The 23068-nt window shown below is 37.2% G+C and overlaps 1 protein-coding gene across 1 annotated transcript; it reads left to right on the forward strand.

The window, feature by feature from the left end:
* Positions 1 to 3123: 3123 nt before the first annotated feature.
* LOC106063738 (cdc42 homolog) lies at positions 3124 to 12117 on the forward strand. The gene is made up of 3 exons (XM_013222191.2): positions 3124 to 3506; positions 9504 to 9562; positions 10279 to 12117. Exons 1-3 carry the CDS (start codon positions 3335 to 3337, stop codon positions 10666 to 10668), a joined length of 621 nt encoding a protein of 206 aa, XP_013077645.2. The 5' UTR covers positions 3124 to 3334; the 3' UTR covers positions 10669 to 12117.
* The last annotated feature ends 10951 nt before the right edge of the window (positions 12118 to 23068 follow it).

Raw genomic sequence — 23068 nt, forward strand, 5'->3', positions numbered from 1 at the left:
AGTGATAGATCTAGATAAAGAACTTTATCTTTGGTCGACTGCGTGGGTTGCGAACGCTGCTGAAATCAATTCAGTTGAAGAGAATATGTAGGCAAGTTAATAACTTACAGTTTTGACTTTTTAGTCATGAGATACAAGACAGTTTCAAATGACTGATTTGTGTAAGATGTCTGTCTGTGGCATTTAAGTCTTGAGAGAGGATCTTTTCCCTTTACAACTTCGTGTGTGATTAAAGAGGCCAATCCTTGATACACTGCTACGGTCACAGGCTGGACATCTGTAATCGCCAGGTTCCGTTGCATTTTCGCCCTTCTTTCTACTACTGTTGTGTATGGCATCTGCAATCCGGGACCCTCCATGTGGATCTATCCAGTGCCACTTTTTCCAAACTGTTAGTTTTGAATTTTTTGTAAGACAAACTTTAACAATTCGAATTTTCTCAGAATTCACAATTCCTGTTCAACAATTCCATACACTGTCACATCTGCCCCAGAACAAACATTAGTTGCCGCGTTAAATGGGTAGGGGTGAGGGGTGAAGGGGTAAAAGATTGCTGCCATGACTACACTATACCCTCGCTGGCAGGAGAAAACAGAAACCTGAAAGCTTCTAAGCCTATAGTAGCTCAGCTTATGAACTTTCGGTCTTGAAAGGAAACTTTAATCATGATGCTGGAACAGCAGAGGAGTTTCATTATTTTATTTCTAGGAAATGTGGAATAATGGCTGCATAAATTATATAGGATCGTCAACGAGATCCAATATCTGAAAACTAAACTAGATCTATATAGATCTATAGAAGTATTCAGATACATAACCTGAGTGTTGAAGAACTGAACTATATAAATATTAAGATCTAACATCCGATTGTTGTTTGGTTAGTTAAAAAAAAAAAAAGCTATCATATATCGCTAGTTGGTGGAGGGGTGCGGACCTCAGCGGAGGACATCCGTCAAGCAATGACACTGAAATTGAAATGCTTGACTTTTTTTTACAATACTTCTATTCAAGTCACAACTTCTTGGAGGGTGGAGTGTGGAGCCCGGATCCAGAATATGGATATAAAAAAAAACGTCTCTAATGATTTTCCTATAAAATTGAACAGTTGATGTATATCGCTGAGAAAAGAATTACTGGCTCGCTGCCCACGCGGGAAACTCTACTTTGATTGTAATTATTTTTGAAAGTAAAAAAAAAAGAAAGAAATTTAAATTTAGATGGAGAACTAGATCTAGATCCAACATCAGTTTTGAAAGAATTATCGCCTTCTTGAAATGTCTATCGAGTTCGGGAATTTCATAATGTAAGGCGTCTTTGATTTAAGGAGTTTAAATGGTGCGCATCGTCTTCTAATCTAAAGGTCTATCATTGGGACTATTATAAAGTGTCTATGACAAGGATTTTTTCCCGGGGGGAGAAGGGGTGATGGCATTGTGGGGGGGGGGGTCTGTATTGTTTCATTGTCATCTAACATTCATTAGTTATTAAAAGAAAAACAATCGTTCTATAAGTTGTATTTTTATTGTCTTTTTATTTCACTAAAGCTACAGTAGTCATCATTTTTAACTGAAGTTTCATTTCTCTGTCTCTGTCTCTCTCTCTCTCTCTCTATATATATATATATATCTCCTGTCTCCTTCGCCCTCTTTCTCTATTTCCTATGTCACTATCTTTCCATTTATCTCCCTTCTCTGCTTTCTCTGTCTTTCTCTCTCTCTCTCTCTCTCTCTCTCATGACCAAACAAAAATTCATGTCCAATTGCACGCTTACTGCACACTAACAGATCTAGGTGTCGTCTGCCCATGATAACGTGCCAACCGGAATAAAATATTTCTACCATGTCTTCCAAGAAACAGATATTGCATGTGTGTTTATGTGTAAGTCTGTGTGTGTGTGTATGTGTGTGTGTTTGGTACATCCTATAACAAGGAACACTTAAAAAGCCAAAACCTGCACATACACACACACGCACACACACAATTATACAATAGAGTCCGCTTAACCAGACCATCAGATAATCGAGCCAGCCCTTATTTGCCCTAAAAGTATCGAAACTATATTATGGGAGTGCTTGTGTAATCGGACTAGCCGGTTATAAGCACTAAATGATCGCGTCCTGATCTGTTATGGATAGCGAGAATCGGCTATTCCACAGCGACACAAAGCGACATGTCCCCAAATATAAGTGCTGCATCAGTTTTTTGACTTTGTGTTTTTTTTGTAAAAATAAATCTATGAAAGATTTTAAAGTAAATAAGGAAGCTGCGCACCACCAGATAATTTTCTAACTAACCTTCAGTTAATAGCAGATTTTTTTTCAGAATAATCCCACCATATATCTTTAGAATAATCCCACCATATATCTTTAGAATAATCCCACCATATATCTTTAGAATAATCCCACCATATATTTTTCAGAATAATCCCACCATATATCTTCAGAATAATCCTACCATATATCTTCAGAATAATCCCACCATATATTTTCAGAATAATCCCACCATATATTTCTAAAAATAATCCCACCATATATCTTCAGAATAATCCTACCATATATTTTCAGAATAATCCCACCATATATTTCTAAAAATAATCCCACTATATATTCTTAAAAATAATCCCACCATATATCTATTTCCCGTCACGTATCTACCCAATAATCCATTTATTCCTTTCTATTTGTATCCCACAATGTATTTATCCAAGTGTGCAGGACGCTTTCAAGGTTTAGTCTTTCTAAGAAAACATAACTCTCGATTATTGAAAAGATTCAAACAGAAGTCAAAAACAAATTAAGACGGAAGCAGACGAGAGAGAGAGAAAAAAAAAGCTTACAAAGCACATCAAGACAATAGCCGGGCCAAACAAATTGTTATGATAGCTAGAGATAACTTTACCGCACGTGGCTATAATTAGTAATAAACCCCGTGACTGATAACACAAACTAGAAAAGCAGCAGTTATTGTAGTCACACTTCAGCAGCCTCCACCCGACCTGCAGGTCACATTCCATACCTAGCGTTATCAAGACCTGTACAATCCTACCCAGTCACATGACAGAAACAAGACCCGGAACACGAAAATAAAAATGAACAACCCAAATCCAAGAAATGCGATTGGCTGAAATCGAAACTGTATAATTAGCAGACGATATAAAGGGTTTATATTTATCTCCCGGTGATATATGTATAATGTGTAGTTGACTAGACAAGTTTGTGTAACAATTGTTTGGTCTTCATGAATGCTATAAGGCAGATCAACACGTTTGTTAGATTTTGGTTTTGATTTGTGAACTAATTCTTGTGGCGGACTTTTGTTTTTACATTGTGTTCACGATGAAGGCGAAGCAGACGACGATCCAGGGAGACGCTCTTGAAAACGAGAACGATCCGGTGCACTGCGCCATCCTGGGGGACGGGATGACCGGCAAAACCTGCATGACCTTGAGCTACTCAACGCGCCAGTTCGTGGATGAGTACACGGCCACCATTTGTGATCAACGTGAAGGTGAGTGTCACGCGTCGCCCTTGGCATCGACCCACTACTGTTAGCACTCCCCCCCCCCCATCCCCACTCACACGCGAAATAATAAATGGTATGAATCTTAAGGGAGGTAATCGAAGTGCTATCTTGGGGCAATATTGACTATCTTTGAACTCTGTGGTAAGCGGAGGATATTATATATTTTGCAATACATTCTTATTATAGCCGTATCGTATTTAAAATGACTAGACGCCACGGAGATTGAAAATGGCATTCTGTAATTGTTTTGTTTTGCTTGAAAGAAAAAACTATTTATAAAAACAGTGATACTATATCTCCAAGATGGTATTGGATAGTCGATTAATAATTTTCACATATGAGCTTGTCATTGTCGAAGTCAACAATCCCTTCTGCCATCTTCTCGTCTGCTATTCCATTACAGTTCTTATTTTACATTCTCTCAAGGCGAATCATCTCATGTTTCTAGGAAGGAAAAGAAGATTCATTTACTATAGTTGACAGTGTTCTCCTTACGCATAACATTACATTGCGCATACACTGAAAAGTATTTTATTATTATTAGATTGTGACTGTAGTGATTTAAAAAAAAACAACTCTCTACTAAATGTCTAAACGAAAAAGTCACTAAAGGTGGAAATAAACATTAAGAAACCGGAATAGACACAAAATAGAGCTGTGAGATTCATAATAAACGAATATTCACATTTGACTAGAGTAACACCTTTAGTAAAATCACTAAATTTAGAAAGCCTTCAGGACAGAAGACTCAAAAGTAAAGTAGCAGTTATACATACATAAAACATAAAATACTCAGAAAGATGAAAAGATAAAGGCATATTCCTTGTTCAGTATGCTAGGACAAATTTGTACAAATGCTCCTTCTTCCCTAGTGCTATTAGAGCATGGAATGGGTTGCCAGAACCAGCCAGGAAAACCAGTGACTTGGCAGAATTTAAGACTAGATACATCTTCTTTTTTGAAGTAACGTCTGTATTATATAAGATATAACATAATGGAATGCTTATATAAATATATGTAATATGACAAGTAGGAGCTAAGTGTTTTGGGGATACGAAATTTCCAGAACCAGATAACCAGAAATATTGCAATTATCTCCCTTATTATACTCCTCAATTTTAACAACATCTGAATTATCCCCAAAGAGAAAAATCATGTCTGTGTGTGGATAAGACTTATAAGCAAATAGACTTCGTGGCCGAAGATGTGCACAATCTCATTTCTTAGGAGCTTTTAGACGGCAGTAAAGTCCCATCTTCGCTTTCTAAAGCCGATTTCATTCATGCCACGAGTAGAGGGACGTAACTGTTCGCTTGTTACTTCGCGGGGAAAAAAACAAGTAATTCAAGGGAAACAACCGCATAAAAGAACATTAAATATTTTGCTAAGTCTGTAATGGTGAGTAATAAAAAAATTCCCTCGGCTTATGTTGGGAAAAGAATCTATAGATGGTCAATAATAATATAAAAAAAAAAGGCAAAGCTGTATTGATTGTCCAAGACACCCATGCAATTTTTTCCCCTCTCTGTCTCCTGGTAAGCTCATTAGAAATGCAGAGATGTCACAACATTCACCATCATTTAGGGGAGGGGAGACAGAGGGTATTGAGATACGGGGGTCTGAAGGGCAAGGTGAGCACGACTGAGTTTGGTGCTCACGAGACTATGGCGTGACAGATAAGGAGGAGCTGTGCTATTATAAATCAATGCTAGACTGTCAAAGATGTCTTCAAAAGAATATTGGCAAGTCTTGTCTCCAAATAGCAATACTTGGCATTACAGGGGAGATAACCACGTCTGATTTGGATCTCTTCCTCAGACTAGAGCTGTCCTGATGCTCTCGGAAACATGTGACTTTTTGGCACATGTTATTTTCTTTTTATCAATACTAGTCACAAGTCATTTCATTGTCACTGCCAGTCACACGTACCTTATTCGCTCTGTCAAGTCACGTCACATTTTTTTTTATCACAGTCAGTCACGAGTCACTTTTTTTTTGGACACTGCCAGTCAATATCTTTATCATAGTATATAAATTTTGACGCTGTCAGATTATAATAATATAATAATAATTATAGCTTTTATATAGCGCTACTTTCATGCTTATAGCATGCTCAGAGCGCTTTGGTCCAATCTCTTTTGTGGACCAGTGGGGGGAGGGGGTATCTAGGAGTTGGTTTTCCGTGCTGCCTTTAGGCGCTCAGTAAACGCAACTCTGCCCGAGTCGGGTGTCGAACCTCGAGCCCCCTTCTAGGTAGCCAAGAGTACATCAGATAGTACATATTTTCTGCTGAAAACTCTAAAAAGTCTAAATCATTTCTTGAATCAGTTTGACCTATTTTTATAATTAATAACATTTTAAAAAATATAAAGATTAATTTCGCCTTTATAAAATAGAAGAAAAACGTATACAAGCATGTCAGCTTTTTTTATGAAATGTGCTCTGATTGGGTTACCGTACTTCTTTGACATGTTTCGGATGTTCCTATCAGTATAAAATCTATCAGTATATTAAGTACCTCTGGGTTATTTCAAATGCGTTTTAAGTCATAGAATGAAAGTCTAATACTTCCTCCATACTGATTTTATTTTGAGCTGCTAACGTAAAGCTAAGATATAGGATTCAGCAGCGCTAAAAAGTGGCTACAAATCATCCTATTCCTTGTAAACTACAACAACACTTCCTATCGTTATGAGGCTAAGGAACTTCACTGTTTCACATACAAGATAAAGTGAACACTGCCGTTACAAAACTAAATTTATGGCAAAAGAGAGTTGGTAATGGTAAAGTTCGGCTGCTAAAATTAATGCTGATAGTCTGAAATGCAAACCACGACAGTTTTCAAATGGACTTGAGAAAAAACTATTTCTCTGATTAAAACAAAAAAGAATGGATAGGAAATTCTATTAACTTGAACCCAACATCCATGTCCGATGTAAGTAATCCATGTCAGATGTAACTATTTGTTGGCAGTGGCTTCTGAGGGATTCTCAAAAATATATAAGGAGTGCACTTATCATCATTCTGGCTACAAATGCAACATGTGTATTTAGAAAAAAAGTTCCACTTTCAGACCTTGCGATCTATAAGGCAGATGATGTAATGGTCATCTCTTTCTGTTGCCTACGGTTAACAAGTGTGATCAGCACAACTACCAACCGCTTTTAAATTTCCCCATCTAATGACAGGTACCCATTAGAGTGGACTCAGAGGCCCCCAAAGATCCCGAAATTAAAAATCCCAGTATTCACCAGGATTTGAACCCCGTACCCCACCTACCGTGTCTTCACATGCGTATCAACAAGTTTTAAATTACATCTTGCCTTATGCAGCATCCTATTTATGGGAAGTTATTTTTTTCAGCATTTGTAGACATTGTCAAAAAAAAACAAAAGAAGGAACGGACGTGGAACCGCATCTAAGATTAAAGTTAAAAACAAGGGAACCACATTATATCGCATCTAAGATTAAAGTAAACAACCAGGGAACCACATTATGTCGCATCTAAGATTTAAGTTAACAACCAGGGAACCACATTATGTCGCATCTAAGATTTAAGTAAACAACCAGGGAACCACATTATGTCGCATCTAAGATTAAAGTAAACAACCAGGGAACCACATTATGTCGCATCTAAGATTTAAGTAAACAACCAGGGAACCACATTATGTCGCATCTAAGATTTAAGTTAACAACCAGGGAACCACATTATGTCGCATCTAAGATTTAAGTTAACAACCAGGGAACCACATTATGTCGCATCTAAGATTTAAGTTAACAACCAGGGAACCACATTATGTCGCATCTAAGATTTAAGTTAACAACCAGGGAACCACATTATGTCGCATCTAAGATTAAAGTAAACAACCAGGGAACCACATTATGTCGCATCTAAGATTTAAGTTAACAACCAGGGAACCACATTATGTCGCATCTAAGATTTAAGTAAACAACCAGGGAACCACATTATGTCGCATCTAAGATTAAAGTAAACAACCAGGGAACCACATTATGTCGCATCTAAGATTTAAGTAAACAACCAGGGAACCACATTATGTCGCATCTAAGATTTAAGTTAACAACCAGGGAACCACATTATGTCGCATCTAAGATTTAAGTTAACAACCAGGGAACCACATTATGTCGCATCTAAGATTAAAGTAAACAACCAGGGAACCACATTATGTCGCATCTAAGATTTAAGTTAACAACCAGGGAACCACATTATGTCGCATCTAAGATTTAAGTTAACAACCAGGGAACCACATTATGTCGCATCTAAGATTTAAGTTAACAACCAGGGAACCACATTATGTCGCATCTAAGATTTAAGTTAACAACCAGGGAACCACATTATGTCGCATCTAAGATTTAAGTTAACAACCAGGGAACCACATTATGTCGCATCTAAGATTTAAGTTAACAACCAGGGAACCACATTATGTCGCATCTAAGATTAAAGTAAACAACCAGGGAACCACATTATGTCGCATCTAAGATTTAAGTTAACAACCAGGGAACCACATTATGTCGCATCTAAGATTTAAGTTAACAACCAGGGAACCACATTATGTCGCATCTAAGATTTAAGTTAACAACCAGGGAACCACATTATGTCGCATCTAAGATTTAAGTTAACAACCAGGGAACCACATTATGTCGCATCTAAGATTTAAGTTAACAACCAGGGAACCACATTATGTCGCATCTAAGATTTAAGTTAACAACCAGGGAACCACATTATGTCGCATCTAAGATTTAAGTTAACAACCAGGGAACCACATTATGTCGCATCTAAGATTTAAGTTAACAACCAGGGAACCACATTATGATGTCATCTCATTATGCCCTACATACAATGTCATCCTTCTTATTGATTCAAATTAATGTTAGTTATAATGGGACTTTTATTGATATTTTATTTTTCGTTTATTTCTATTTAGTGTATGTACACACATACATACACATACACACACATATACATACACACATACATATACATAAATTATAAAAGGGGTACACTTCAGTCAAAAGTTTTGGAGACACTGTCCCATTGGATAAAACAATATACCTGGCAATGCCGTGTGTTCCCGCCATAATGTAGTCTGATTTACATCCAAGATTAACTTCATCTTTCAGAGCAGAATTAAATTGAACTGCGAATAGCCAGAGTCGTATGTCTTTGAACCCTGAACAAAAACAAAGCATGGAAATAAGATGTACAAGAAAAATAATATGAGTACATTCCCTTGTCGAGCTACACTTCACACGGCTCACTAAATGCTTGTATAATAAAATAAAGCAAATTGAACCCAACTACGGAAAAAGGGCAAATTAAATTGAATTTCAACCTTGCTAGATCTATATCCTATTTAGGCCCTACCACATAAGTCTATGACTTTAAGTTTAAACCAATTGATCTTAAATTTAGACGGGTTTTAGAACTTGATTTGAATCTGTGTTCGGTATTTACATTGATGAAAACGTTTTTGTTAAACTTTTCTCCTGCTAACTCAAGTAGTGATCATTTAACCTTCACCAGTGCCGGTTTTAAGTATGTGGACGCCTTTAACCTCTTTCGAAGACTTTAATTAAATGACACATTAGAATATTTGTCCATTTAATATCCTTTTCTTTTCTTTTTAAATATTTAGTAAGTATAGTAAATCCGGCCCTGAACTTCACACATTTTCTCCACCACCCACCCACCCCCCTTAGTTTCGAGCCATGTTGATTATAATAATTAAAAACAACTTCTGGTACTAGTGAACTTGATTCAGTTGATAAAATAAGCGATAGAAGTCTTACAAGACAAATGTCTTGACCTTAAAAACCGAAAGACTAAGACTGACGTCTGCTGAAAAAAAAAAAAACGAAAGGGGGAAATAACCCGATGTGGAGGAAATGATTAGCTCTGGAACTATCTATAAGTCAATCTATGTCAACATGTTATTGACTTTTGTTTTTGTTTGTTCTATCCAGTGGTGGTACACACTCAAGGGAGACACTACAACATGTGTGTGGTGGACACAGCAGGACAGGTAGGACATAGGACATACAATATTTAGAATTCACTTTTTTAGAACCTGACATTTGAAATCTAGACTATTTCGATGGGAATGTAGACTATTTCGATGGGTATCTATTAATCTAGACTATTTCGATGGTAATCTATTAATCTAGACTATTTCGATGGGAATCTATTAATCTAGACTATTTCGATGGGAATCTAGACTATTTCGATGGGAATCTAGACTATTTCTTTAATTGTCAAAAAAAGCCATTTTATAAGTCTCCGATTTTTATTTTAAAATGTTTTTAAACTCATGGAACACCTGGTGAGGTGAACGAAAGTAGATTACATTTATAATTCAATCAATCAATCACTATAGACTTCTGTTCAATGTTATAGAATAAAAACACGATACTTGTATTTTGAAACACAATGTAACGATCTGGTAAAGTAATGTATCTATCTAATATCGTCGCCTTGTTCCAGCTTGAGATAGTCAAGAGAAAGCAATAGAAATAGAGTTATGTTTATTAATTATTTCTCTTTACCCTTATAAGTACTTACAACGTGACAAAAATAATAGATAGACAGACAGACAGACAGACAGACAAATAGATAGATAGATAGATAGATAGATAGATAGATAGATAGATAGATAGATAGATAGATAGATAGATAGATAGATAGATAGATAGATAATTACGTTGATAATGTTGAGATCCCATTGAACTCATTCCTCTACAGAGTGACTATGAATACCTTCGATGTTTCGCCTACAAAGAGAGCGACGTTCTCCTGCTGTGTTTCTCCGTGTGCGACAGAGAGTCCTTCTACAACGTCTGCAACTCCTGGGTGCCAGAAGTCAAAAAGCACATCAAAGGGAAGCGACCCATCATCCTGGTCGGCACGCAAACCGATCTGCGTCACGGGAACCAGGAGACGGAAGTGACGTACGAGGAAGGTGTGTCCATGGCCAAAGATATTGGCGCTGTGACCTACATGGAGTGCTCCGCCAAAAATGGCTCCGGTCTTGACGAAGTGTTCGGCGAGGTTCTGGACAAAGCTTTGAAAAGGAAAAAAAGAAGTAGCAGCTTCATGAGGATGTTGTCCAGGATGGCCAACGGACTGAGATAAGCCTTTCTGCTGTCCAAGATTACCAACGGACTGAGATAAACCTTTCTGTTGTCCAAGAAGGCCAACGGACTGAGATAAGCCTTTCTGTTGTCCAAGATTACCAACGGACTGAGATAAACCTTTCTGTTGTCCAAGAAGGCCAACGGACTGAGATAAGCCTTTCTGCTGTCCAAGATTACCAACTGACTGAGATAAACCTTTCTGTTGTCCATGATGGCCAACGGACTGAGATAAGCCTTTCTGCTGTCCTGGATGGCCAACGGACTGAGATAAGTCTTTCTGCTGTACAAGTGCCAACAAAATCTTCCCACTGACAGACAATCCTTTCTACCTGGGCTTACAATACTTTCCTGATTTCAACCTTTGTTAAGCCACACGAGTAAAAGGATAGAAATAATCTGTACAGACGTTCAGATGTGCTAGCCACCCGAAAAACTCACTGGACAATTCATTGTCCAAACATTGGAAAATCTCCAGTCAAGACAAGAGCTGTCGACTAAACGTTTAGGGAACTATCAGAGTCCTAATAAGTGTACAATTTCATGACGACATTCCCAGAGACCAAATTTCACTGTTTCACTAGTGAAATAGCCTAACGACTCACTTTATATAATACATCAAAAATTTTTGCCATCAAATGTTTTTATATACAAATGACTCACCAGCGTTCCAAACTTGCAGTGATCAAATGAACCTGTCACCAAATGTCCTGCTTCCACATTGTTCCAACGAAGAAGTGTCTCCGAGTTCTATTTCCATATGAACACAACCAGAAGCAAACCTCAAGTTTCAAGTTTCACTTTAATGCTGTACAATTCAACAAAAAACACTATAAAAAAACCCAACTTTTTTTCAAGATTCTCAATGATAATGAGAAGAAAGCAACAACAGAAAACATTGAGTAATACATGAACTTTGTGCAAATGGATAAAAGATTCAGAAAGAAGTGAGAGAGAAGAAGAGAATGATAAAAAGAGAGAGGAGAAGAGAAAAAGAGAAAGAGAGAGAAGAAAAGTCTGAGAACTCGAGATGTGTAAACCAGAATAATTTTCTGTGTATGGTGAAAGTAATTCAATACGAATTAGTGTGTGTTTGGTTTGACACACTAAGATTTATGTGAGATTATAAGTTCTACAGATCTGTTTTTACTATGCCGGGCAGCAGTTTATATTAAACTGTGTTCTATGTCTTTCACGTATATCCTTAATACTCAAGCTGCATTGAATGTTGAATTCCACTTTGTGATCCATTCACTCATGTTCCGTACTGTGAAATACTTACAACTCATGATTACATTTCATTTTTTTTTTTTTTTGCACGTTCATTTTTCTTTGTAAATGAAGTTTGTAACTAACAGAAGGAAAGATGATAATTGCATTTAAAATGATATGTTTATTTCCTTCTTTGCCAGATTTCTCTGACAACGTGATTTAAAACAGTTTTACTCTATGCAACTTTGTTGTTTTCATTCCTTTGGTTTTTTTTTTTTTTTTTGTCGTATGTTGTTAATATGTTGTTATTCTTTGTTGTTCGTTTTTTTTTTGTTTGTTAGTGGGGAAGTTTGTGTGTGTTGGTTGAGGGGGAGGGTGATTCAGACTCCTATGAGTCCTTGACATTAGTTGGGGAAAGTAAAAACGGTTGAGAGAATCTGTTGACGCCCTGGTTTACTGCGGCTATGGATCGAAAGGTCTGTATAATGATGTGTTCTTGTTAAAGAGCGCCAGTCACGCCCCTGTATCATCGACATTTAAAATGTAATTGTCAGCCCAGCTGAGAGTCACTGCGAGATTGCGACATATTGACAATGTCTTAAAACTCACCCAGACAAACGAATGGAAGGAAGTGAGGTTATGGACTTTGTTTTCCAATAAGTAGATGTATTTACTATCTCAACATACGATCTCGAAACGACGATGGACCATCTCATGGAGCCTAGAAAATGCCTGGGCATTAACTCTGATTGGAACGATGTCTCCCACACCGCAGTTCGCCCCCCCCCTCTCCACACAGCTGACGTGTTCAAAAGAACAGAAAGGGCCGTACGCTAATAATAATGGGTAATGTTCAGATCCAATAATTTTGTTTCAATGATTAATATTAAAATAAAGAGATATAAAAAAATTGGCGATCCCTGGACATTCATGTCCACTGTCTCCACTAACCTGTTTGCACGTTTGGTTTCAAAGAAAAAAAAAAGCTGATGTTTCTTGACTTTATTTATTTATTTATTAATGGCTTTATATAGCTTTCATGCTTATAGCATGCTCAGAGCGCTTTGGTCCAATCTCATTTGTGGACCGGTTTGGGGGGGGGGGTTTGATAGGGTATCTAGGAGTTGGTTTTCCGTGCTGCCTTTAGGCGCTCAGTAAACACAACTCTGCCCTGGTCGGGTGTCGAACCTCTAGCCCCCTTCTAGGTAGCCAAGCCAAGTTCAAGCGCACTTGGCCTCTCGACCACTTGGCCTCTCGACCACGCTTCCCACTTTTTGAGATGCGTCTTCTTACCAACTTCCAGCCTTCTACCATCTTCCTTAGACCATGAGTGTCAGCTAATAGCAGGAGTTGAAAAGAAAATGTAAAACGCTGTTGTTCTACCGTCTTTAATGTTTGTCTCCCCTGGCCGGAGTACATTAGAGCAAGCTACGTACTTTTATTTTATTCGGCAGTCCAATATATATCCAAGATATACTACAATAGTTGTGCACCTTTAAGCAACGCAGAGCATGCGCAGATCTAAATGTAAGAAGAGTGACCTTTTAACACTGTTCTTGTTTGTTTTATAATATTCTGATTTTGTGTCTCAGCAAGAACAATGTTAAAGAATAAACGTGATGGGCCAGAGGTCCATCCTCTGTTTTGGGACCCCTCAACTCAAGAAAAAATTAAGAAATTGGAACAGACACAAAATAGAGAAGTGAGATTCATAACAAACGAATATTCACATTTGATTAGAGTAAGACCTTTAAGATAAGATAAGATAAAATAATTTTTATTGATCCAATCAAATGGAAATTCAGTTTGACTACACTTGACAACTTCAGCGTGACTGCTGTAACAATAGCATTATAGAGGCAAATACCAACAACATTCACACATGAAACACATACACACTCATAACCAGCGCTTTATGAATTAGGCTTCTATGAACTTCTCGATGATGACAGATGATCTTGTAACACATTTTTACCAACAGTGGGATGAAGGAGTTTTTTAATCTTTCTGTTTTAGTTCTAATGTAAAAATCATTAAATTTAGAAAGCCTTCAGGATAGAAGACTTAAATGTAAAGTAGCAATCATACATAAAACACTTAACCATAATCTTCAAATACAAAACAAAACTTAATAAAATACTTAGAAAGACACAAAGATAAAGGCGCACTCCTTTTTTCATATGCTAGGACAAATTTGTACAAATACTCCTTCTTCCCTATTGCTATTAGAGCCTGGAATGGGTTGCCTGAGTCAGCCAGGAAAACCAGTGACTTGGCAGAATTTGACACTGATTAACATGCATAACAAGATTAACCTAGGAACATGCGTAGAACCTCATCATCTTCTTTTTTTTTTTTTTGGAAATAACGTGTGTATTTTATAAGATAAGATAAGAACCAATTGGGTGTCCGAGTTCACATCCAAGTGAGAGGACTTCAGGGCGCTCCTGAAGCCAATCTGCTTTAATGTGTGCCCTGACATCAGTTTGGGGGATATAACGTCGGCTACTAGTTGTGCTGACTACATGATGTCCTCGTTTACATTTGGTCACATGACACTCACATCAGTAGATAAGTCATTTATTATCTAATCCATAGGCAGGCTAATCTGTGAGAGTAAAGTTTACTTTACTCTTTATGAGAGATTTTCATCTATGACGTAAAAAAAGTATAAATAGAAATCTTTTTGGTGTTTCCGGTGTAAATAAGAAAGGACGTGTTGATAAGCTAGGTTTTATTTTCAAGATATACTACAATAGTTGTGCACCTTTAAGCAACGCAGAGCATGCGCAGAGTCACAATTTCTAAGGTCTTCCGGTTGTAGTTTTTTTTTTTAGTTGGCAACATTGAAGTTCAATCATGGTTTAATTTAGCGCCCCCTCACGGAACTTTTTCGGGAAAATCCCCAACATTAGAGGAAAAGTACTTTCATTATACCGTACTTTCATTTGTTTGAATCAAACAATCATATGTTGATATCATAATCATATGTTGAAATATAATAATAATAATAAATACATATAAACATTTGAAAACAATTTTTTTTCTGTTCTTGTGGTGTACTCTTTATTTCAGTGCACCGTGTAGATGTATCAGTTGATTCCATGACCAAGAGACTTCTGCTTCCCATTCATAAAACTAAAGTTCACTTTTCATTGGCTAAAGCTCACGGAAGTCCTACCGCAATGCACTTTAGCGCCTTTCTACAGATTCGCCTGTCATCAGGGGCGGATATGGTGGAAAACGGATGAAGCTTGTGGTCCGGCGTGCCTAATCCCTCTAAGACCTCCCCGGGGAGGGGCACATTTGTGGGTCATCTTGTTCTTGACCTTCTTAAGACAAAGGTTAATTTTTCAAAGTGCTGCATTAGCAAAAAAAAAAAAAAAAAAAAATTGTGTAGCCTTGATAAGTGGGCCTTTGTATTTTTGTAAAAGTGTATGTGTTTATACCAATGTGTGCTTGTGTTTTGCTCGTGGTGTAAACTTCTGTTGTCAATATATGCCCAAGTTAAGAAGCTTATGGAGCCAAGAGTTGACCTTTGACGTAGGGAGCTGGAGTCAAATCCGATTACTGGGCGCGCTTTCAGCAGAGGAAGTTTAAGGCGAAGATGTTTAGAGGATTTTCTCTTTGTCTTACCCCCCCACACACACACACACTTTTTTACACATTTCTTTTACGCCTCCTCTTTCCTTCCATCTCTCTCTCACTCTCTCTCTTTCCGTAACTCCTTTTCAATTTCTCCATCTCTCTCTCACTCTCTCTCTTTCCGTAACTCCTTTTCAATTTCTCCATCTCTCTCTCACTCTCTCTCTTTCCGTAACTCCTTTTCAATTTCTCCATCTCTCTCTCACTCTCTCTCTTTCCGTAACTCCTTTTCAATTTCTCCATCTCTCTCTCACTCTCTCTCTTTCCGTAACTCCTTTTCAATTTCTCCATCTCTCTCTCCCTCTCTCTTTCCCTGACTCCTTCTAAATTTCTCTCTTTCCCTGACTTCTTCTCAATTTCTCTCTCTCTCCCTCTCTCTTTCCCTGACTCCTTCTCAAGTTCTCTCTCTCTCCCTCTCTCTATCCCTAACTCCTTCTCAATTTCTCTCTCTCTCTCTTTCCCTGACTCCTTCTCAATTTCTCTCTCTCTCTCTTTCCCTGACTCCTTCTCAATTTCTCTCTCTCTCTCACTCTCTCTTTCCCTGACTCCTTCTCAATTTCTCTCTCTCTCTCTTTCCCTGACTCCTTCTCAATTTCTCTCTCTCTCTCTTTCCCTGACTCCTTCTCAATTTCTCTCTCTCTCTCTTTCCCTGACTCCTTCTCAATTTCTCTCTCTCTCCCTCTCTCTTTCCCTAACTCCTTCTCAATTTCTCTCTCTCTCTCTTTCCCTGACTCCTTCTCAATTTCTCTCTCTCTCTCTTTCCCTGACTCCTTCTCAATTTCTCTCTCTCTCTCTTTCCCTGACTCCTTATCAGTTTCTCTCTACTCCCTCTCTCTCTAACAAAATTAGTAACTACATGATACACAAGTGCTCTACATTGACATTATACTTACAAAGTAAAGTGTGTGTGTGTGTATATACTCAAGTGAAAGTAAAAGTATAGGTACCCTCTTTTAGGCCTTACGGTCTTTGGAGATGGTCCATTACAACCAAACTGTCAGCGCCACCTGCCAGTCCCATGTAACTACATATAACAACTTCCTGTTTGTCGATATTACTGGTGGATGTTTTACGTTTGCTTCTAGAAGAACTCAAGGGAAAGATGTCGGGAACAGTATAATCACAGCCTCCCGAGTTCGTTCGAGTCACTGCTTTGAACATTGGCGATGGGCACTCGGCAGACATTATATTCCTCTTAGCTGTCAGTGACATTATATTCCTCTTAGCTGTCAGTGACCAACAATTAACCAAGTCTCTTAATGATAGGCTGTGGAGAAAATGCTGTCAGTGACCAACAATTAAGGAAGTCTCTAAATGCTGGGCTGTGGGGAAAGATGCTTGAGACACCGAGTAGGCGTCAAATAATGAGAAGCTTCGTCCTCCAGTGCATGGACCATAAACCATTGTGTTTACCCACTTCGGTCAGCACTCATTGCACCAGGATGACCAGTGTCCGAAGGTGAACGCCATTAGCCAGAAGGGATTCGAATCTTTATTTTTTTTTACCATCTAGATTTCGCGTGTCCAAGACACGGCTTGATGACATTTTTTTAAACTTGATTTACTTTATACAATTCCATTCTAAACTTGTGAATCAAAGTTGAAGTTGTCTTCACTGAAAAAATGTCCACACCCCTTTTAAATGTTCTAGATACGCCCTTGCAAATAATATGTTGTTGTTTTTTTTAAAGAAACGTTCCCCTTTCGACCTTGCGACCTATAGGGCAGATGGTGTAAAGGCCATCTGTTTCTATCGCCAACGGTTAACGAAGGTGTCATGTGGCCAGCACAACGACCAACCGCCTTTACTTTCCCCAACTAACGTCAGGTACCCATTAAAGCTGGCTGAACCTAGCGGCGCCCAAAGATCCCAAAATTAAAAATCCCAATCATCACTAGGATTCGAAACTGGGACCGCGGTTCGGAAGCCAAGCATTTTACCGCTCGACCTGTATGGTGACATGTATGCACTACGCAAGACAGCAGGGTTTCTGTCCAGGGCTTTTGCAAGAGAGGATTTGAGCCTCTCAAGCCCTCACTCAAATGGAGTTTGATGATGATGATGATGATGATGATGATGATTATGACCTCTCTGCCCGCGCCTCATATGGTCTTTTGCTTTGTTTCGATCCACTCACCATTATGATGGAGTAATTGAAGCTTTGCGCACGCGTACTGAAACACAAAAGCCAATAAATTCTAGAGACTGTCATCATTCCAATGTCGTAAAATTAGAAACGTTTCTTGTTGTCAAGTTATAGAACGCAACTTCCTACTTGGTGGCTGGGGACCAGTGCTGGATTTGCATACAGACAACACAATATATAGCTTAGGGCCCTAACTTGTTCGGAGGCAAGTCAAAAATAGTTCCAGGGATATTTTGAAGAAAGAGCAATAAAACAAATTGTCTTATGTTGATTGCAGTGGTTCTCAAATCTCAAATTGATTACAATGGGTTCCAGATCTCCTATTGATTTCAATGGGTCCCAGATCTCAAATTGATTTCAATGGGTCCCAGATCTCAAATTGATTTCAATGGGTCCCAGATCTCAAATTGATTTCAATGGGTCCCAGATCTCAAATTGATTTCAATGGGTCCCAGATCTCAAATTGATCTCAATGGGTCCCAGAGCTCCTATTGATTTCAATGGGTCCCAGATCTCAAATTAATTTCAATGGGTCCCAGATCTCAAATAGTCTTATCAAGTCTAAATCCAGTTATGGATAATATTTATGGTATCATGATACAGCCTATAGGATAGTATTTATGGTATCATGGTACAGCTCAGTGCAATCAAGAGACACCCCAGATAGCCAACAGTCGGAATGTTGGAAGAACATTTAACGTTCATCCAAATTTTGTTGACTGCGTCTGAGCGACTTTAAAACCAACAGACGCATCAAATTTAAATCATAACAAGGTTACAAAGACAGTTTGTGTGGCAACACAAACGCAAAATTAGCCCCCGAAGTGGTCCACTTTGAGTCTTCACCAGGATTCGAAAACGGGACTTCCGGTTCCAAGTGCTTTACCCCTCAGCCACAGCATAACCATATATATATTTATATTTTTTAAAATAATAATTTTTAACCTTATCCTTTATATTGAAGAAGTATTTTTTAGCTTCAAACTCCACTGGAGGGGAGTTTAAACTCAAAAACCCTTTGAATACACTCATAACTTGTTGAGTGTATAATTTGCTTTGTTTTTAATATTAAAGAGTCAAAACCCATAAGCTCATAACATTTTGAGTGCATAATTTGCTTTTTTTTCATATTGAAGAGGTATTTTTAGCTTCAAACCCCGCTGAAAGGGGGTTTAAATTCTAAACTGAGCTAAAGCCCATTTAGCTACGCTCATAACATTTTGAGTGCATAATTTGCTTTTTTTTTCATATTGAAGAGGTATTTTTAGCTTCAAACCCCGCTGAAAGGGGGTTTAAATTCTAAACTGAGCTAAAGCCCATTTAGCTACGCTCATAACATTTTGAGTGCATAATTTGCTTTTTTTTTTCATATTGAAGAGGTATCTTTACCTTCAAAACCTACTGAAGAGGGGGTGAGGGTTAACTCAAAACCCCTTTGGCTACGCTCATAGAATTTTGAGTGTGTAATTTTCTTTTTTTATATTGAAGAGGGGGTTTATCGTAAATTTTGGAGGGGGGTTAAAAATCAAAATCTTCCTTAACTGTGCTCGTGAAATTTGTCGTTTGCATTTTGTTTTGTTTTGTTTTATAGAAGAGGGGAATTTAACTGCAAAAACCCCTGGTAGGAGGGGTTAAACTCAAACCCTCCTGGTAGGGGGTTTTCAACTCAAAACCACCTGGTATGGGGGTTTTAAACTCAAAACCTCCTTTGCTGTTCTGGGACAAGTGATGGTTTAGTATTAAAATCTCACCTAAAATAAACAAAATCAAAGCAAAAAATCAGTCACTAAATTCGGATATATATATACAGAGAAAAAGAGAGAGATCTGGGCTCTATTTAGTCTTATATAGACTGTCAAGTGTAGGCCCTTATAATGAGGATATGCGAAAGTTGAGCGCTATTTAAGTAGTTCGTTATTTTTTAAACTTATAACTAAAATGTATCAAAATTCTGCTTTTAAAACATCTGAATCAGTTTTCTATTCAATTAGTTATTTAATAAATGGAAAATATATTTTATAATGATCCATTGACACTTTTACCATTGTGACCTTTGATGCCAATTTTTTCTACCAATGCGCGAATCTATGAATGAAGCTTGATTTATTAATGAAGAAGTCCATGACCTTTTTCAAAGAAAAGTTACCTCCCCTGAAGTTTTTTATTTAAAAGTGGTGTAATTTTTTGAAAAATCTGCTTGCATAGATAATTTAAAAATTTAAAGGGTTCACTTTCGGAAAGGAAAAAAATAGCCGTTGCATCAGAACTTTGAATGATCTAAAATATCATGATGTCTGATTTTCATTTTCTCTTCTTGTTTCTGAGATCTAAACGGGACGGACGGACAGGCCACACAAAACTAATAGCGTCTTTTCCCCTTACGGGAGCCGCTAAAAATTACATTAAAATAACTGTTACGTTTCACCTCGTAATTTAAGCTTAAATTTTTACATTATGATGGAAAATATTATTTTTTATCATTTTTACAAACATGTGGCGGATTAATCGTTTCTATGTGCTGGGGTTGGCCCGCGGGCCGTAGTTTGCCATCACTAAGCTTAGGAAACAAAAGAGTTCTTGTGTCTGTTTTTGTGATCGATATATTGTATCTTCTCTGTGATTACAACATGTTAAAAAAACGTGGGAGTCTTTTAACGTTTCAAATTTCTAGAGCTTTTTAAAGAGTGTTTTTCTCCAATAGTTGACCAAGTGTGTACTGTTTGTTGTCAATGATTTTGTTAGATCTAGATGTAGTTACATTTTTATTTAAAATCTGTTCTGAAAAGAAAAAAAAACTAGGTTATAGTTGAGCTTTTGCTGAACTAGATCTTATGGCCAACTTCACTTAATAGATGTAGAGCAAACTCTCCAGTGTGCCAGACCTTGAAATAAACAGAGGTCACGCTGAAATTAGACTATGGTTTCTTTTTAGTTTGGCGAAGCTAATAAACTGACTGAGAATTTGTAGAGACTATACTGGCCAAATACTGACCAAATATTAAATGCTGACCAAATACTGACAAAAAAATCAAATACTGACCAAATATTAAATGCTGACCAAAAAAACTTGTGAAAAATCAAATACCAAATACTGATCAAATATTAATTACTGACCAACAACTGACAAAACATCAAATACTGACAAAATCATAATTATCAATTAACTACTGACCAGATATTAAATGTTGACCAAATTCTGACAAAAAAAATTATACTGACCAGATGCTGGCCAAATATTAATTACTGACCAAATATTAAATACTGACCAAATATTAGATACTGACAAAATACTGACAACAAGCAAAAGAAAAATAAATATCTAAGTTTATCTAAGGGTAAGAGCCGCTAATTATTGTCATTTATCTGAAAACAGAATGGTTTAGCTCTCTCTGCTATATAAAACACAATAAATTAAGTAGTACTCATTGATTAACTAATTGTTGTTTTTTAAATTCCTGTCGGGGTTGTAATTTAGCCGTGGCTCGTCTGCCTGGGCACCCCCTAACAATCTAGCTATGAACTGAGTATCAAAAGAACAAATAATGCAAATAGTGACATACACTAGTCAATAACGAGATTACATATAACAAAGCCTATGTTTAATGGAGTAACGGCATGATGTGGGGTAAATGATGAATACATATTAATAGTATGTACAAGGCCAATTCAAGTTAAACACATTACTCAAAATAAAATAACACACCTTAATCTCGGTGTCACAATCCGATCAGGGCCCGCGAAGCCCACAACCTAAAACCATGGAGGCCAGGACCAAACCATACACTCTAGCAGAGTCCCAAACCTGCGTCCCTAAACAAGAAAAATAAGCATCTCCATTCACAAGATCACAGGACCAACGACTTTAGAGCTACACCACTAAGAATCAAGTAAAATAAACTAACTTACCCACTACTGGGGAAGAAAACACCAAAGAAAACAACTCCAACCAAAGATCTGCCATCAGTACAACCTCAACAGAAGCAAGGAAGCCAAGGTCATCAACAAAAGCAAGGAAGCAAAGGTCATCAACAAAAGCAAGGAGGCAAAGGTCATCAACAAAAGCAAGGAAGCAAAGGTCATCAACAAAAGCAAGGAGGCAAAGGTCATCAACAAAAGCGCGTCCTTAGAAACTAAAGTCAATTATTGTGCATAAAAGAAAACATCCCGCAATATGCGCACGACAGATACTGGCCAAATATTAATTACTGACCAAATACTGACCAAATTTTAAACACTGACCAAACACTGACCAAATATTAAATACTGACCAAGTAGGCTACTGACAAAAAAAAACACCAAATACTGATGTAAATATAGTCCTTCATACCAAATACTGATCAAATATCAAATACTGACTCATAACTCCAGACTTAATTTAAACTCAGAATGAAACAAAGAAAAAATTTTTTTTTTTAAATTGATGACAAGATTAAACCAAACAAACAAAAAATATATATATTATTTCTATTATTACTTAGTCTATCTCCTGACGAAGTTCAAGGTCTACCAAGCAAAGCCGGATCAACGCTAAGGCTAAAGAGGTCACGGCATCTAATACGATTGTTTCACCACCACCACCACCCGCACCCCATTTTCCTCTCCCTAATGAAAAAAAAAAAATCTGAAACAATAAATAAATAAGACTTGTCTTAACACTAAGAGAAAAAAAAGATAAATGATCGAATAAAATAGTGTAGGCGTGTATTTTATTTCATTGTTTTAAACCAATTATAGATCTAATTTTTTAGTTTGAAAACATATTTTTTGTTTAGCTGTGTGAGTCGGTAGCACGGGTACAACGCGCGCGTTCGTGTGTGTGTGTGTGTGAACAGGCGTCTAGGGAAAAACAACAGTCAAGGTGAATACATTGTGTACTTAACAATTTAAGTTTCGAAACAATGTAAGAATTTTGAGTTGTAATTTGTATCTCATTAAATTCAGAAATAATTTTAGCCAATGGAAGTGTTGGTCCTATCATTGGCTAGACGAGGGTCTAGAATTAAATCCTTTTAAGAGCTTAACAATAGGCCTACAAAAAACAAGCAAAATATTTAAAAAAACAAAAACAAAGCTTATCTAAGAAGTAGAACTCCGCACTTACAACTATATCTCTCTATAATGTAGAAGTTATTTCCTTTAATCGATATAATTAAATAATTAGTTTCCAATAATTAATTGGCTATCTGATTAATTTTTTAATTGATACACGTTTTGTTAGGTACAATCAATTATTGTTTAAACTTTCAACTTTATCCGAGAATGGATGTGGAAGAAATAAATTGTACAATCATCTAATGGGACCGAACCATACATATTTAGCCATATCTCTAAATACTTAAGGATTAAACAAAATAATTAATTATCAGAAATTAATTGACTAATTGGTTAATTTTTTTT

This window comes from Biomphalaria glabrata, chromosome 3 (genome assembly GCF_947242115.1).
Source record: "Biomphalaria glabrata chromosome 3, xgBioGlab47.1, whole genome shotgun sequence".
In the NCBI taxonomy this organism is placed as follows: domain Eukaryota; kingdom Metazoa; phylum Mollusca; class Gastropoda; family Planorbidae; genus Biomphalaria; species Biomphalaria glabrata.

Excerpts from the sequence above, each read along its gene's own strand:
- LOC106063738 (XM_013222191.2), top strand. The coding sequence starts at position 3,335 with ATGAAGGCGAAGCAGACGACGATCCAGGGAGACGCTCTTGAAAACGAG. Across the intron at positions 3,507-9,503 it reads CATTTGTGATCAACGTGAAG|TGGTGGTACACACTCAAGGG; the intron begins GTGAGTGTCACG and ends TGTTCTATCCAG. Across the intron at positions 9,563-10,278 it reads TGGTGGACACAGCAGGACAG|AGTGACTATGAATACCTTCG; the intron begins GTAGGACATAGG and ends ATTCCTCTACAG.